This window comes from Chiloscyllium plagiosum, chromosome 27, assembly GCF_004010195.1.
Source record: "Chiloscyllium plagiosum isolate BGI_BamShark_2017 chromosome 27, ASM401019v2, whole genome shotgun sequence".
In the NCBI taxonomy this organism is placed as follows: Eukaryota; Metazoa; Chordata; class Chondrichthyes; order Orectolobiformes; family Hemiscylliidae; genus Chiloscyllium; species Chiloscyllium plagiosum.
In genome coordinates this window covers 46,489,660-46,506,706 of record NC_057736.1, presented here as the reverse complement: position 1 = coordinate 46,506,706, position 17,047 = coordinate 46,489,660, and the positions used below count along the sequence as shown (strand labels likewise).

The 17,047-nt window shown below is 44.1% G+C and overlaps 1 protein-coding gene across 4 annotated transcripts in view; it reads left to right on the top strand.

Annotated features, from left to right (window-relative positions):
* The first annotated feature begins 41 nt into the window (after positions 1 to 41).
* The window catches only part of trit1 (tRNA isopentenyltransferase 1), a 47,151-nt gene continuing 30,145 nt past the window's right edge, over positions 42 to 17,047 (top strand). For 3 of the 4 annotated variants that reach the window (XR_006315717.1, XM_043717954.1, XM_043717953.1), the window contains exons 1-7: positions 42 to 243; positions 3,961 to 4,098; positions 7,011 to 7,109; positions 8,094 to 8,266; positions 11,438 to 11,580; positions 13,487 to 13,598; positions 15,601 to 15,710. Coding sequence is in view for 3 of the 4 variants with exons in the window: in XM_043717954.1 (XP_043573889.1) it covers positions 130 to 243; positions 3,961 to 4,098; positions 7,011 to 7,109; positions 8,094 to 8,266; positions 11,438 to 11,580; positions 13,487 to 13,598; positions 15,601 to 15,710 (889 nt within the window). In the remaining variant the exon portion in view is untranslated. The remainder of the gene's footprint in view (positions 244 to 3,960; positions 4,099 to 7,010; positions 7,110 to 8,093; positions 8,267 to 11,437; positions 11,581 to 13,486; positions 13,599 to 15,600; positions 15,711 to 17,047) is intronic. The other variant, XM_043717952.1, reaches the window with a different exon arrangement.

The window sequence follows — 17,047 nt, the reverse complement described above, 5'->3', positions numbered from 1 at the left end:
CCCCCTATTTCCGGTCCCTCCTATTTCCAGTCCCCCCTATTTCCGGTCCCCCGGCTGCCGGTTCCCCCCCGCTGTCTGGTCCTGGGGCCTGTCTCTCCCGGAGTCGGGCCTCGGGCTCTCCGCCTGCCGATGGCTGGCCTCCCGCTAGTGATTCTCGGTCCCACCGGCAGCGGGAAGTCGCGGCTCGCGCTGGAGCTGGGCCGGAGGCTCCGGGGAGAAATCATCAGCGCGGACTCTATGCAGGTCCCGGGGGAGGGACAGGGACAGGGGCAGGGTTAGGGGGATGAGAGTGAGAGGGGGAGGGGAGGTGGCGCCGGTCTCACCCCCCACCCGCGCTCTGTAAATGCTGATGCTCCCGTGGGAATTGTTTCCTGGGGATTTTGAACAATCCTGTGGCTTCATGTGTTTACAAAGGTCACAGCCCCACCTCAGGAATATTAACTCCACCCCACAACCTGTCTCCTTACTAAACCCTTCAGTCATCTCCCTGATCACACCAGGGTCTCGGGTTCAATTTCACCCTCAGGTGACAGTCTGTGTGGAGTTTGCACATTCTCCCCGTGTCTACGTGGGTTTCCGCTCTCAGTCCAAAGATGTGCAGGTCAGGGTGAATTGGCCATGGTAAATTACCCATAGTGTTAGTGCATTAGTCAGAGGTAAATGTAGAGTAATAGGATAAAGGTGGGTAGGTTTCTGTTCACAGGGTCAGTGTGGACTTGTTGGGCCAAATGGCCTGTTTCCACACTGTAGGGATTCTAATTCTAACATTTACAGCCAGTTCTCAAAATATCCAACAAGACAGAAGCTAAGTGTCAACCATTCACATTCAATGGCATTATCATTACTGGGTCTCCCATTTTTCAATGTCCTCAAGTTGATAGATGTCATATACATGGACTTTAGTAAGACGTTTGATAAGGTTCCCCATTGTAGACTAATGGAGAAAGTGAAGTCACACGGAGCTAGGTGGATAAAGAACTGGTTGAGCACCAGGAGACAGAGAGTAGTAGTTGAAGAGAGTTTCTCAAAATGGAGAAAGGTGCCCAGTGGTGTTCCACAGGGATCAGTGTTGGGGCCACTGTTGTTTATGATATACATAAATGAGCTGGAAGAGGGCACTGTTGGTCTGATCAGCAAGTTTGCAGATGACATGAAGATTGGTGGAGTACCAGAAAGCATAAGGGACTGTCAAAGAATACAAGAGAATATAGATGGACTGGAGAGTTGGGTGGAGAAGTGGCAGATGGCTTTCAATCCAGACAAATGTGAGGTGATGTATTTTGGGAAGTCTAATTCTAGAGCGAATTATACAGTAAACGGAAGCGCCTTGGGAAAAGTTGATGAGCAGCGAGATCTGGGAGTGCAGGTCCATTGTACCCTGAAGGTGGCTGCACAGGTGGATGGAGTGGTTGAGAAGGCATATGGTATGCTTGCGTTCATCGGACGGGTACTGAGTATAAGAGCTGGCAGGTCATGTTAAAATTGTACATGATGTTGGTTTGGCTGCATTTAGAATACTGTGTACAGTTCTGGTCATCACATTACCTAAAGGATGTAGCTGCTTTGGAGAGGGTGCAGAGAAGGTTTACGGGGATGCTGCCTGGTATGGAAGGTGCTAGATTTGAAGAGAGATTGAGTAGGTTAGGCTCATTTTCATTCGAAAAAAGGAGATTGAGCGGAAACCTGATTGAGATCTACAAAATCATGAAGGGTACAGACAAGGTAGATAGCGATAAGCTTTTTCCCAGGCTGAAGGATTCAGTAACGAGAGGTCATGCTTTCAAGGTGAGAGGTGAAATGTTTAAGGGGATACACACGGCAAGTACTTTTACACAGAGGGTGGTAGGTGCCTGGAACGCGTTGCCAGCAGAGGTAGTAGAAGCAGGCATGGTGTATTCATTTAAGATGCATCTGGATAGATGCATGAGTAGGTGGAGAGCAGAGGGATACAGATGCTTAGAAATTGGACGACAGGTTTAGACAGTAGATTTGGATCAGTTCAGGCTTGGAGGGCCGAAGTGCCAGTTCCTTGGCTGTAAAATTTCTTTGTTCTTTGTTCTTCTTTATTCTCGGGGGTTACCATTGACTAGAAAGTCAACTAGCCATATATGTTCTGTGGCTACAAGAGTAGGACAGAGACTAGGAACTCTGTAGGTGATAATTTACCTCTTGACTATTTACATTTACAAGTCACAAGTCAGGAGTGTGACACCACAGTTCACACATTCTACTTCAGTAAGTGCAACAAATGCAACCTACTTGTCCAGTGGCAACAGTACTCAAACTTAACACCATCCAGGACAAACAGACAGATTAGCACTGCATCCATAAATGTCCATTCTCTCTACCACTGACACTCATTAGCAGCAATGTTTGTAATCATCTCACAGCATTGCAGAACTTCCCTAAGGCCTCTTCGACTGTACCTTCCAAACTTTCATCGAGAAATGATGTGAAGGTGCCATGTTGGACTGGGGAGTTTAACTTCCTCGCGAAAGACGAGGGTAGCAGATACACAGGAACCTCACCATCCACAAGTTCCCCTTCAAGGCCCACACTATCCTGAGTAAGTCCTAAATCACGATTGTCGCTGGGTCACATCCTGCATCTCCATCCCTAATAGCATTGCCTTCTTTACAGCCTACAGTGGTTTAAGAATGTCATTCACCAGGACCTTCTTGAGTGTATTTGGGGATGTGTAGCACTAGATCCTGTACAATAATTTGAAATACTGAGATCCTGAAAATTTGAAAATAGTAGGTGCTGTAGTTACTCAGCCAATCAGACAACATCTCTGGAGAGAGAAATATTTAACTTTGCAGCTGACAAAGCAGAGTTGAGTTGAAACATTCTGTGTCTTATCTGCATGTCTCTGTTTTTGTGTATCAATCTTTATGAACCTTTTGAGAACCAGCAGCATTTTCTGTTCACAGACATTATCTATCCGTACTGTTTAGACTGGGAACTCTCCCCAGGAAATCTGACTTTGCTGTATTCAATTCTGAAGTGAAGGACTACCATTGGAAAGCACTTTTCATGATGTCCCAAGATGCTCTACAGCCGATTAAGTACTTCAGAAGTGTAGTAATTTCAGCCAGTTTGTGCAGAGCAACCCCTATGAATCGAATGAATAAAATTAACAAATAATCTTGTTTTGGATATTATTGCAAAATTCAGTGCCGTCACATCAATGGACTTTGTTGCTAAAATCTGAGGTTGCATTTGTTGCACTTACTGAAGTAGAATGTGTGAGCTGTGGTGTGACACGACACAGTAACATTGCTGTGACTTTTGTGATTCTGAAAACATGTCAATGTTAATCCAATAGAATCACATAGGGGTCATGGACAGACAGACCATGAGGCTAACAGAGCATAAGCTATGTCTCTAGACAGACCGAGAGAGAGGCAGAGACAGTAGTTAAACAGTCAATGAGGTATATACAGAGAATATCAGAATGGTTTTGAAAAGAAATTACTGGAAGGAAGATCTGATTTAACATGAGGGAGGAAAGGGTTAACTCTGAGGAAGAGGTTAAAAGTGAGGGAATGAAGCAATATACAATCCCCAGATGGAAGTTGAGACTCTGGACTTGACTAAGGAACCATTCTTGTGGATTGTTTTATTTGAGATTAAAATGGTGCTCTTGTCATCTGACCTAGCTCTGACTGTGGCTCGGTTTGTGTGTACAATGTAATAATTGCCGGTTGGAGACCAGCCTGATGCAGACAGAAATCATGCCCCCTAGTTGGAGAAGTTGGGGGCCAAGGTGGAGAGGTCATGGGGTTGTGGGAGGGGAATTGGAAGTAGCAGCCCATAGTGGTTGGACAGGATAAAATGAGTTATGGCTCAGGGTGAAGTGTTGAAGAGGCTGATACTATTTAAGGATAGTATCTTGAGTCAGGAGGATAGTAGAGTTAAACTTTCCTAACAATGTTAATATTTGGCTATATGTTGCAGGTTTACAAAGGTTTGGACATCATTACAAACAAGGTGACTCGAGAGGAGCAGCAACTGTGCAGACACCACATGATCAGCTTCCTGGATCCACTTGTTTCCTATTCGGTTGTTGACTTCAGGAATAAGGCACTGTCGATTATATCCTTTCGTGATGTGAAGGGGGATGTGTGATTTCAGTTTGAGTCTTGGGTTGGGCAGTGATTCCAGCTGAATCTGGGGGTGAGTTGGCTGTTACAGTCTGTATTAGAGAGGAAGGCATGATTTCTGTCTGTATCAGGCTGATCGGGCATGTGACTTTGGTCTCTATTCAGGGGAGTATTGAGAATGAAACTGGGCAAAGCCGGTCCGAGCTGTACACTGGTGAACATGAGAAATAGGAACAGAAACAAACCATCCAGCCCCTCATGTCTACTCAGTCATTAATTCCGGTCAGGGCTGATCATCACCCTCATTTTCACTTTGCTGCTCACTCCCCAAATTCCTTGAGAGACTAAGAAGCTTTCCATCCTAGCCTTGAATATATGGAGTATCAATATTTGTGGACAAATAATTCCAAAGACTTAAAGCCCTCCAATCTCCATTCTAAATTGTTGACCCCTTATCCTGAGACTGTACCCCATGTTCTAACTCCTCAGCCAGACGAAACCATCTCTCTATCCACCCGATCACCACACTGTTGAATCTTGTATGCTTCAAAGAGATCACCTCTTTTTCTTCTAAATTGCAGATTATAGTCCTAGTTTACTCACCCTCTCATCATTGCACAGCCAGTTCATCCAGGGACCAGGCAAGTGACCTGTCACTGTTCTGTGTCCAATAAAAGTATATCCTTCCTTTAATTACATAGACCAAAACAGTACGAGGTGTTCCATGGAAACCTTGTCCAATCGTAGCAAGACTTCCTTATGTCTCATCCTTCGATCTCTTTCTGATAAAGATCAGTGTGCTACTTGCTTTCTTGATTACTTGCTGTACATACATGCTCATGATTTGTGTTCCTTGTACAAGTGCACCTAAACCTGCCAGAATGCCAATGTTTAAAATTTTCACACATTTCAACAATATTCTGCTTTCCTATTCCACCAAAGTGAAGAGTGTTGCATTTCCCAACATTCTTCTTCTGCTGCCTGGGTAATGTTGTAGCATCGACCTGAGAGTGATCTCCATAATTCTTTGAAATTTGCATCGCAGGTAGATGGTGTGGCTACAAAGGCAATTAGCATGCTTGCCTTCATTGCTCAGACCTTTTACAGGAGTTGTGATTTCATGTTGTTGTTGTACAGGATGTTGGTGAGGTCTGTTCTAGAGTACTGTGTTGGAGTTCTGGTCACCCTGTTAAAAGAAGGATATTACTAAACGGGAGAGGGTTCAGGAAAAAATTACCAGGATGTTGCTGGGAATGCAGGGAATAGACTGGATAGGCTGGGGTGTTTTCACTTGAACATAGGAAGTTGAAGAGTGACCTCACATAGGTTCATAAAATCATGAGGAACATAGATATGGTGAATAGCAAAGGTCTTTTCCCTAAGGTGACAGAGTTAAAACCTAGAGGGCATAGTTTTTAAGGTGAGAGAAGAAAGATTTAAAAAGGACGTGAGAGGCAGCATTTTTACAGAGTGGGTGGTTCGTGTGTGGAATGAACTGCCAGATTGGATAGGTATATGGAGGATAGTGGGTTAGTATAGGTTAGGTGGGCTTGGATCGGCGCAACATCGAGGGCCAAAGGGCCTGTACTGCGCTGTATTCTTCTATGTTCTATGTTCTATGTTCTATGAATAGACTGGATAGGCTGGGGCGTTTTCACTTGAACATAGGAAGTTGAAGAGTGACCTTACATAGGTTCATAAAATCATGAGGAACATAGATATGGTGAATAGCAAAGGTCTTTTCCCTAAGGTGACAGAGTTAAAACCTAGAGGGCATAGTTTTTAAGGTGAGAGAAGAAAGATTTAAAAAGGACGTGAGAGGCAGCATTTTTACAGAGTGGGTGGTTCGTGTGTGGAATGAACTGCCAGAGGAAGTAGTGGATGCAGCTTACACCTTCTAAAACAATTTGGGTAAGTACATGAATAGGGAAGGTTTGGAGGGATATGGGCCAAATGCAGGCAGGTGGAACTAGTTTAGTTTGGAAACATGGTTGGCATGGACTAGTTGGACCGAAAGGTCTGTTTCCAGGCTGTATCACTCCAACTGAATGAAAGAAAGAATAGAGAATAATAAGGATGCAGAGCTAGGGCAGGGTGATCCTTAGGGGAAGTTGTCCCTGGTGTGCTAGGGGTAGAGAGGGGAGCTGCAAAGACAACTGAACTGATGGTTCAATCTTCGTGACAAACTTCATGAGCTACTCTCTCAGACACTTGGTGAGGGTTGAAGAGGCAGTTTAAAAAGATGGTCAATAGCGGAGAGGTGAAGTTGGACATTATACTTGAATTCCAGCTTTGTGGAATGACAAAGTCTTGGCTGAGGAGGGGAGAATAAATTATTATTCATAGCTTTAAACAGATCGGTTTTACAGGTTATGTCCCTAGTTTCTGAACCCACACCATGAAGAACCAACATCAGTTCACTAGACATCTGATCTCAGATTGTTGGCACTGTGTTATCTGTTGGCTTTGGTTTTTCCTGATAATTATGTGATTGCTGGCATAATGTCATCTTGCAGGTTGTTCCTAGTTTGATTCTGAAGTGTTGACTTGTAAGTTCAGATGTTGGCAGAGGCAGCCTCCGGTTTTAATGTAAAACAGGACATCTCTGACCCCAGGCCGCACTCCTGCAGTACTGGAATGGGTGAAGTGCAGCTTGAACCCCATGATATTTTGACTTGGGTCACAGTGATACCAGTAGCACCTGCCTCTTCTCAAAGTCGGCTTATTTTTATTATTAAAAGCCTGCACTCTCTGCTCCTAATATATGCTGCTCCTCGGCTTGGCCAGCGACTGTACTCCCCGTCGAGCTGAAAGCCATCTGGAGAAAGTCTTGTGTATTTGAGGGTGCAGGTTAAATGCAGTCCTCAAACTTTCAACTCTGAAAAATTTCCATTAACTTCACACATTGAAGATATCATTGCCAGACAGAAGATCCCAATCATTGTGGGAGGAACCAACTACTACATCGAATCCCTACTTTGGAAAGTATTGGTGGATGCAAAGGTGGGTTTCATTGAGCTTTGTATAGTGGCCGATTAACCATACACTGACAGAGAGCTTCGCTGAGTATGTGTCACCAGGAGGCTGGGTTACTGGGTATTGTATCCCAGAATGCAGTGGGGCCCTTGTCTGGTCGCTGAATGTATCATATGACAGGATGGCTCAGCGCTCCAAAACAACAGAGCGCAAGGTAGTAATGTGCTGTAAGCTGAAAGAGGAATATAATTCTATGTGTTAAGGAAGATGACTTATGGACATCAGGGAGCATAATGCATTTAATATTATGTATTATAGCAGGTTTGATACCCACCTCGGGTGACTGTATGCAGTTTGCACATTCTCCCTGGTTTCCTCCCACAATCCAAAGATGTACAGGTTCAGTAAATTGGCCATGCTAAATTGCCCATAGTGTTAGGTGCATTAGTCAGGGGTAAATATGGGGTGGCAAAATGGGTCTGGGTGGGTTGCTCTTCAGAGGGTCAGTGTGGACTTGTTGGGCCGAATGGCTTGTTTCCATACTGTACGGAGTCTATTCTAATCTAATGTAAGCATGTCCAATCTAACTCGGTGAATTGGATTATCAGTTTTAGTTTGTGCATTCAGATGTGTACTTTGTTTTTTCCAAAAGCAGCTTAGTTATTTCTATCCACCTCCTTTCATCAGGCATTGCACTTTTATCATCATGCAGAGTGTCCAGTCAGCCTCCAAGGGGGTGCAGTCACTGCTTTCCCTTGTTACTCTGCTGTGCACATTGATGTAGGGCAGTGTGCATGAAATCCTATAAAAGTGAGATGCTCCAACTACTTGTTACAATGACTGTGGCTGAACTCATCGGTGGTTTTAATATAGCCCCTTGCATTTCCAGAATGTGTCCCTCATTGCAGGAAATGAAACTGTGATGCTCTATTTCTCGCTTGCTGCAGTTAGTTTGTGACATTCTGTCCATTTGATGAGGTTGATTGGTGCTATCTCTGCTCTGTCTTGTAGAAAGAGAAGGCTTTCTCTGCAGCAGACTGGGAAACTGGGAGTCGAACACCATCGCCCAGTCGAAAGGAAGAACTGGAAAAACTGGACTGTCAAGAACTCTACAAACGACTGGCTGAAGTTGACCCTGAAATGGCAGCAAAATTACACCCAAACGATAAACGCAAGGTGGCAAGGTCAGCTAAATATGAATGACAGTTGTAGATTGAATAACATCATCTCTCAGCAGATGGTGTTTCTTTTAACAGTGATCTAATTAAATCCATATACACTCTGTATTCTTGCCTTCACTCTCACATCAATTAGAGCTGAGATTGAGAGACACACAAACTGACAGTATTGGCTGTAACTCCATTGGCAGCACTCTCTCATCTTTGCTTTGAAGGTTGAGTGTTTAAACCACTCCAGGGAGTTGAGTATGTACCCAAACTGACACTCCACTAAGCACAGGGGATTGCCTCACTGTTGGATGTACCCACACTAGTGAACCAGCAAGGTCTTGGGAGATCTGGTGTCCTGGTTAGTGTTAATATTTTACAATGTTAAAGTTTCCAGTCGTCATATTGCTGCTTGTGGGATTTTACTGGACACAGTGAACAATTCCTGAATTCTAAAATAACGATATCTAAAGGATTTAACTGGTGTGAGCCACTCATCAGCTGATTGACCTGAAACTGTTGAATCCAGGAGATGATGGAGACGGAGGGGTTTCATTTTGTAACCACCTCCTCTATCTGGTCTTTGACCCTCATGGAGATTTTCATTTGAATATTCCTAACTGTGTGGAGGCTGGTGACCAGAACATGATGGTAGTCATGGGGGAGCCTCATCAGGATGGCTTCCCCAATGCAATCCTCCCTCTGGGTGCTTTTACTTTGCCACTCCACAGTTTGGACCATGTCTGTTTGACCTGCTTCTGTAATCACGAGTTCTGGTGCCCTTGCTTGAGATTTGCACGTATACCAGGAGATCTCCCCTGCCCTCCTACACATGAAGGACACCACCTCCAACACTGTAGCCCTTGTTCAGTGATGTACTGAAGTGTCCCCTTTGGTCTATATACTCCTATGTACTTGGAGTGGGCATTTCTGACATTGCAGCAAGAAGCTAACACTGATGCAATGGTATTTTGATGCATGTAACTGATAATGTTTTGTTCTATATGCATATTAAAAATTATATTTTGGTTGAACTGAGCAATTGAATTTCGATGGAATGCGAAAAAGCTGATGTGTGTGGCTAAGCTGCAAATTGTGGTCATTTTTCTCCATTTCTCAGTGACTTTGATCTTGCTGACTGTCCCTGATCAACACCAAGTCAAAGGAAGAATTTTGTATCAAACAGGCAAGTCATTATCAGAAAACATGAGAGAGACACCCATTTCACATAAAAGTACACAGAATTTGGAATCCCAGAATGTTTCCAGTACACCTGGAGGTGGTTTGGCCCTTCCAGCCTCTGCTAGTTCTCTCTAAGAGCCTCTCACCTGGTCCGACTCCCCTGTCTTTTCCCCGAGGTCCTGCAAATGTTTTCTGTTTAGGTAGTTATCCAATAACTTTCTGAAATCCATGATTGAATCTGTTACTACTGCACACTTGGACTGTGCATTACTGTATTCGGCACTTGGTGACGTCGTTTTTCCTTCCTATTGTGTTTGGATCATTTGCCATTTGCCTCTAATCGGCATCCCCTGGTTCTGACTCTTCCAACAGTAGGAGCAGTTTCTCCCTATCTGCTCTGCCTCGACCCTACAAATCTCTATCAATCTACACTGTGCTTTTTCACACAGGAGTATAGCCTCAGCTTTACCAGTCTGTATTTGTAACTGATGTCCCTGATCCTAGAATCATTCTCATTAAATATTTACCATATCCTGTCTATATCTTTCATGTCCTTTCTGAAGTGCAGTGCCTAGAATTGGGTGTAATTTTGCAGTTAAGGTCAACCCAGTGATTTGGGAAGGTCACCATAACTTGGTTATGCTCTGTTTCCATTGCTCACGATCCTTTCTGACTTAATCATCATGTTCCCCAGTGGGTCCTGGCATCTTCAGCAATGTCTGCACATTTTACCACAGGTCTCATGCTCTTGCATTCCATTATGTTATATTCTATTACTTGACTCTTTTGACCAAAATAAATCATTTCACACTTCCCTGCATTGATTTTCCTCAGGGAGGAGAAAGTCAGGACTGCAGATGCTGGAGATCAGAGCTGAAAATGTGTTGCTGGAAAAGCGCAGCAGGTCAGGCAGCATCTAAGGAGCAGGAGAATCGATGTTTCGGGCATGAGCTTATCCCCGAAACGTCGATTCTCCTGCTCCTTGGATGCTGCCTGACCTGCTGCGCTTTTCCAGCAACACATTTTCAGCATTGATTTTCCTCAGTCATGTTTGTCTGCTCCATCAGTCTGTCTGTGTCCTTTTGAAATCTATTATTATCCTCCTAATAGTCCACATACAGCACAGCAACTAGTCATTTAGCAGAAATAGTCTGTCAGTTTTTTTTATGATCCTTAAGAGCCTGCTCCAACCTTACTTTGACATTGTCTCCTCAACTCTCTCCTCGTCCCCTCAGTCTCACGGTTATCTAGCTTACCCTCAAATGCAACAATAAAATTTGCTTCCTTTAGTAGCAAGTAAAACATTCTGAATAACCTCTGGATGAAGAAGCTTTCCCTGAATTCCCCAACTGATTTTTTTGGTGATTATTTACAAAACCTAATTTTAGCCTTCTCACAAGTGGAAATGACTACACTGTGTTCAGGTTATATCCAGACTGAAGGAGATAAAGATCTTCTTCCAGCTTACTGTGGATGCTGGAAATCTGCAACAAACCCAGAGAATGCTGGAGAAACTCATTCGGTCTGGCAGCATGTGAGGAGAGAGAAACAGAGTTAATATTTTGAGTTTGTATGAATCTTCTTCAGAACCCTGTTTGTTTCTCTCTCTGCAGATGCTGCTAGACCTACTGAGTCATTCAGCACAGAAACAGACCCAACTCGTCCATGCTGATCAAATTTCCCAAACTAAAATGAGTCCTATTTACCTGCTGTTGGCCTCTTTGCTTATAAACCTTTTCCATCCATGTACCTATCCAAATGTCCTTTCAAGTTAGTAACTGTACCTGCATCTACCACTTCCTCTGGCAGTTCATTCCACATACAAACTACCCTCTGTGTGAACCCCTCAGGTCCATTTTAAATCTTCATCCTCTCACCTGAAAAAGATGCCCTCTAGTTTTGAACTCACTGCGTTTCTCCAGCATTCTCTGTTTGGTGAAGGAAACACAGACCACCTTCTTGCCTGCCTGCAAGTAACTCTAACACATGCCTTGTTTCTCTGAGCAGAAGCCTGCAGGTCTATGAGGAGGTTGGAGTTCCCCACAGCAAACTTCTACTGAAACAGCGCCAGGAGGAAGGAGGAGGACCCCTTGGAGGAGCACTGCGCTTTCCAAAGCCTTGCATACTCTGGCTATACGCTGACCTGTCAGGTAAGAGAAAGTGTGAGGAAGTAAACCTGCTCAATGGTCTGAAAGCATGGCGCATTCATGGTGGTGGCCGTGAAACTGTTGATGATTGTCATAAAAGGCTGACAGGTTCACCTGGTGTCAGTTAGAGATGAAAGTCTGCTGTTGTTATCCAGTCTGGTCAATATGTGACTCCAGGTCCCAGTCAGTGGTTGTCTCTTAATGAGCCTCTGAAATAGCTAAGCTGGCCTCTCTGATGAAAGGGCAACAAATGCCAATGACAACCACATCCCATAGATATAAATGAGGAGAGATTGTCAGTGACAGGTGTTTTATTTAAACCTGGTCTAATGGGAGGCTGCTCTTAGCGACTGTCCAGTCGGCTCCTTGTTTATTAAAAATAACATCAGTGTGATTCGGTGAGTTGCTGAGAGTGGAAACTATGTATTTCTGTGATTGGAGAAGCATTAGGAGGAAGAAAGACTGTTCGCCTTCCAATCAAAGATGCTGTCTCTTTCAGATTCGGCAGCTGCACCTTCTCCAATCAGAACTTGCTGCAGGTACCCGGAGGAGTGGCTGAGGGGGCTGGGCTCAGAGATGTTAGTCATGGTTCCTGCTGTAAAAGCAAGGTTCTCGTAAAGCGTTGTGATCAATGAGAAGCAGCCAGATGTAGGAGGCTATTTAGGAGCAACACATAGGAGTTGGAGGACAGGAATAGCTCCAGAGGTGTGATTAATTTTGTGCCCTTGCCAAGGTGGGAATGCCTGTTGAAGTCAGGCTAGCTGACCCAGGAAAGACTGAGACACAGCTGTAGGGCCTGCTGACTGCAGAGGCCAGCTGTTAAATGACTGACCTGGCAGTGTAAGATTTCATCTCAGGCCCAGCAGCCTTCAACCCCTGCCTCTCGCACTCCAAGCTCCCTTCAACCAGATACATAACCGCCAAATGCCTGTTTTTTGTCTTTGGTGACTCTCATCCCTGATTTACTTACTGCATGTCTTTCATTTAGGTTTTAATTTGTCATTCTCTTCATCCACGGTGTCTCAGTGCTGCCTCATTTGTTCTTGCTTTTTAGCAGAATGTATTTCTTCTGGAGCCTATTTATTTCCCTCTGCTTTTCTGTTTCTTTGTCAGTGGAATTTTACAATTAATTTTCCCCAAATCTATTCCTATCCTTTCAAAATCAGCTTTATTCTGGGGTATTACTTTGTCTATCTTGGCTCAGTCTTAATTTTACCTTAAATTACGACAAAATAACGAGAATTATTTAACATGAAACATTGCAATGACCCATCCTAGTCTATAGTATATATTCCATAATTATCACATTTGCTAGTCCATTATCACCATTTTGGGAGTTCAGAAAATTATACAGCATGAACAAACTGATCCATCTTGTTAGTGACAATGCTGGGAGAACTTTCCAATTTCTCCCAATTCCCAGCTGTTTCCACTGCAAGAGTTTCTGTTACAAGTATTTATTCTGTTGGGTCTGGCCCCCAGTGGTGCAAAGAAAACTGGGGATACTTGAGGGCAGAATTAGATGTGCATAGCAAACTCTTGAGTTTTAATTGCAGGAATTTAGGGGAAAAAAGAAGTGGGGAGGTAAGAGCATGGATGGATTTGAAAATGAGGAGAATATGAAGTTTAAACTTCTGCTTATCAAGGGAGCCAATGTCAATCAGTGAGCACAGGAGGGTAGCCCTAAATAATTAGAGGATAAGGGTAGGGGACAATGGAGAGAAAATGGGGATTGCCCCAGAAGTAGCAGAGCTCATATTGATACAGTTCACTGTTTCAACCCATTCTGTTGGTGTGAGGAATGAGTGGTTCATTTCTAGACTTGTATTATCTTTCTCTTGCACAATAATTGTTGTAAAATCTTCACAGAATTTTGCAAAGCTTATGGTTCTCTGTTTTCTGTCTCCAGTTCTTGATGAGCGTTTGGATCGTCGGGTCGATGAAATGCTGGCTGCGGGCCTTCTGGAAGAGCTGGTTGGCTTTCATACGCGATACAACCAGCAGAAGATAGCTGAGAACAGGTCTGGCCACACACAGTTACGCAAAAAAACTCTGTCTTGTTAGAGCTGTTGGAAGGCTAGAGGAGAGTTAAACTTCCTTACTGTCTCCACCTTTGCCAGCATTTACACCCCCTACCATTCATTTCCCTTATTCAGACATGCTTTCTAATGTTTTACCCATACTGACTAGGGCCTCTTCTGTTCTCCATTTACCCTTCGTTTAAGGATAACTGTTCCATTCCCTATACTCAGACACTTCTTATTTTATTTGTTGATGGTATGTTCCCATGGCTGGTGATCCCACCATCTACTGCCCATCCCTAATTGCCCTGGAAAAGATGGTGGTGAGCCATCTTAATCACTGCAACCTTTAGTGTAGATACTCCCACAATCTTCTTACGGAGGAGTTTTGACAGCGACACCAAAAGGAATGGTGATATATTTCGAAGTCAGGATGATGAGTGGCTTGGAGGTGAATTTGCTAGGGTTCCCATATATCTGCTGCCCCTGTCTTTCTGGATTGTATAGGTTGCAAGTTTGGGATCAGGGATTGGTGCCAGAGCCACAATTATTTACAATGTTTTTAATGATTCAGAGATGGGAAGTGAATAGTCAAATTTGTGGATGACACAAAACTGGATGGAAGGCCAGTGGACTATTGGCCTTTGTTTCAAAGGAAAGCTATTCTGGCCAGAGAAGGTTCACTGTATTGATTCTGAATATGAGGAGAGATTGAGTACCTTGGGTTTGTACTCCTTGGAATCTAGAATAATGAGAGGTGATTTTATAGAAACATATAAGGTTCTTAGGGTGTTTCGCAGGGTCGATACAGGAGTTTGTTTTCCCTTGTGAGAGAGTCTAGGATTGGAGGGATCATTACTGCTTAAGGGGTTGCCCATTTATGACAGAATATTTCCTTCTGAGGGTAGTAAAGCTGTTGAATTCTTTACCACAGAGGGCAGTCAAGACTGGCTCGTTAAGTATATTCAAGAGTTTACAAGCCTTTATGCCACATATGCTCACGTGAGTGCAGTAATAAGTTCACAAGTCGCCACTTACGGCACCATCTTAGGTACCAAGGTACAAATTCTTCAGTACAAATTCTTAGGGGGAAAAAAAATTAGAAAAATAGAGAAGTAAGAGTTCAGAATAACAGTCCTTCCAACTCAGACCATGCTGGGCTTCACCTCAAGGTCGAGAGTGCCAGGCAACTGAGTCCACACTGAGGCCAGGAGTCTGCACTGGCTTTCCGAACAGACATCGCCAATGCCACCCGAGCATGGGAGGTAAAAGGAAAAAGAATAAAAATGCAAGAGGAAAAAGGAAAAGAGACGAACAGAGCGGACAAGCCGCAGCTCGGGAGTCCTACCCTGCTGCCATCTTGGAGACATTTTATTCAGGACTGGAATATACAGTTTTTTTGTTATCAAAAAAGGAATTAAAGGTTATGACGGGGGGGGTGCAGGAACATCTATCTGAGGATTATCAGATCAGCCATGATCTCATTGAATGACAGAACAGTCTTAATGGGCTTCATGACCTACATTTTAACTCTGACTGAAGTATCAGACCACCACCTACATGTGGAAGTGGATCTATCTGAGTACTTATGAAAGTTGTGTTCTTGGAAAACCGTTGAGGGCTGTTGTTGCAAGTTCTCATGAGCTAGCTGTCTAATGGGAACATTGGGGTATTGTAAACTGAGAAAATCAGCACAATCTCCATGGGCCATCAGAGACGTGAATATGCATCTCGCTGTGAACAGCCTGCTCAAGGTTCTCGCAACATTTTTGTGCTCCAGAGCCATAACATTATAAGCCGTTGAATGATTTGTGGATAGTTCTCCATTTCTTTTGTGGCAAGGAGAGACCATGCGTTTCTCCAGTCCAGTGATTGAAAGCATGTGTGGCCCTCGGGAACTGTGCATTTTATGAATCATTCTGCTGCACTGTCCTTTTTGTTTCGTTGATTGGCAGTTTATTGATTAATCTTTATGTCTGGATCTTTCTCCATTGGGACACAGCCAGGACTACCAGCATGGCATCTTTCAGTCCATTGGATTCAAGGAGTTCCATGAATATCTGACCTCCAACAGCAACTGCAGCGAGACTAGGGAAAAGCTGCTGAACCAAGGTAACAATGTGTAAAATGATGTATCGGGTGTAGAGCAATACTGGGTCTGGTAATGAAGCTTCTATTTGAGTGGACGGGCTGAGGAAGGCTTAACTGAGGAAGAACGGATTTTGAAGACATTTATTAACATGGGGCTGCATATTACATGGGAGTGGTAGCCGAACACTGGGGCAAACTGGACATTGCGTCTCGCTGTAACATGTTTTGTTGTGTGCACGCAAGGGTAGTTATTAATCTCAGTTCAAAGTTATCAGTTAGATGTCTGGCACAGTTTACCTTGCCTGTGTAAAATGGGAAACAGGAGAGAACCAGGAGTTTACAGATTACTGCAGTCCCCATGAATTGCCAGGGCTGAATTTCCTGAGTGTGTAGTCAGCCAAGAACAGCTTACAGGTAACTGAGGACTTGCCTGATACCTGCTGTGCCAATTCTCTCCTGCCATTCCCCCATTGCTGTTCCCTGAACAACATTTGCAAGGGTGGTTTGCTGAACACCATGACTTTCCTCTAACAGCTACATCCATGATATCTGCTAAACAGCTTTAAGGAAGGATAGAACTTACATTTGTGTGGTACTTTTCATGTGCTCAGGATGTTTCTCAAGTGCTTACTGTTGTGTGAGCAGTCCAATCAAATCCCTAGCATTGCTTATCATGTTGTGCAAGCAGTGTCTGTGCCACACCATTTAGTGGGTTAGCTGCCAGAGGTAGGAAGTGATAGGGGGACAGAAGAAAACCACCTCCTGGTCCGACCAGATGAAACAGTTGTGTTGAACCACAAGTTGTTAACTGCAAGATAGCCATTCAAAGAACAAAGAAAATTTACAGCCCAGGAACAGGCCCTTCGGCCCTCTAAGCCTGAGCCAATCCAAATGTACTGTCTAAATCTGTCGGTCAATTCCTAAGCATCTGTATCCCTGTGCCCCCCTCCTACTCATGCATCTGTCCAGACGCATCTTAAAAGAATCTACCATGCCTGCCTCTACCACCTCTGCTGGCAACGCGTTCCAAACGCCCACCACCCTCTGTGTGAAGTACTTGCCGCGTGTATCCCCCTTAAACTTCCCGCCTCTCACCTTGAAGGCATGACCTCTTGTTATTGAATCCTTCACCCTGGGAAAAAGCTTGTCTCTATCCACCCTGTCTATAACCTTCATGATTTTGTAAAACTCAATCAGGTCCCCCCTCAATCTCCTTTTTTCTAATAAAACAAACCTAACCTACTCAACCTCTCTTCATAGCTAGCACCTTCCATACCAGGCAACATCCTCATAAACCTTCTCTGCCCCCTCTCCAAAGCACCCACATCCTTTTGGTAATGTGGCGCCCAGAACTGTAC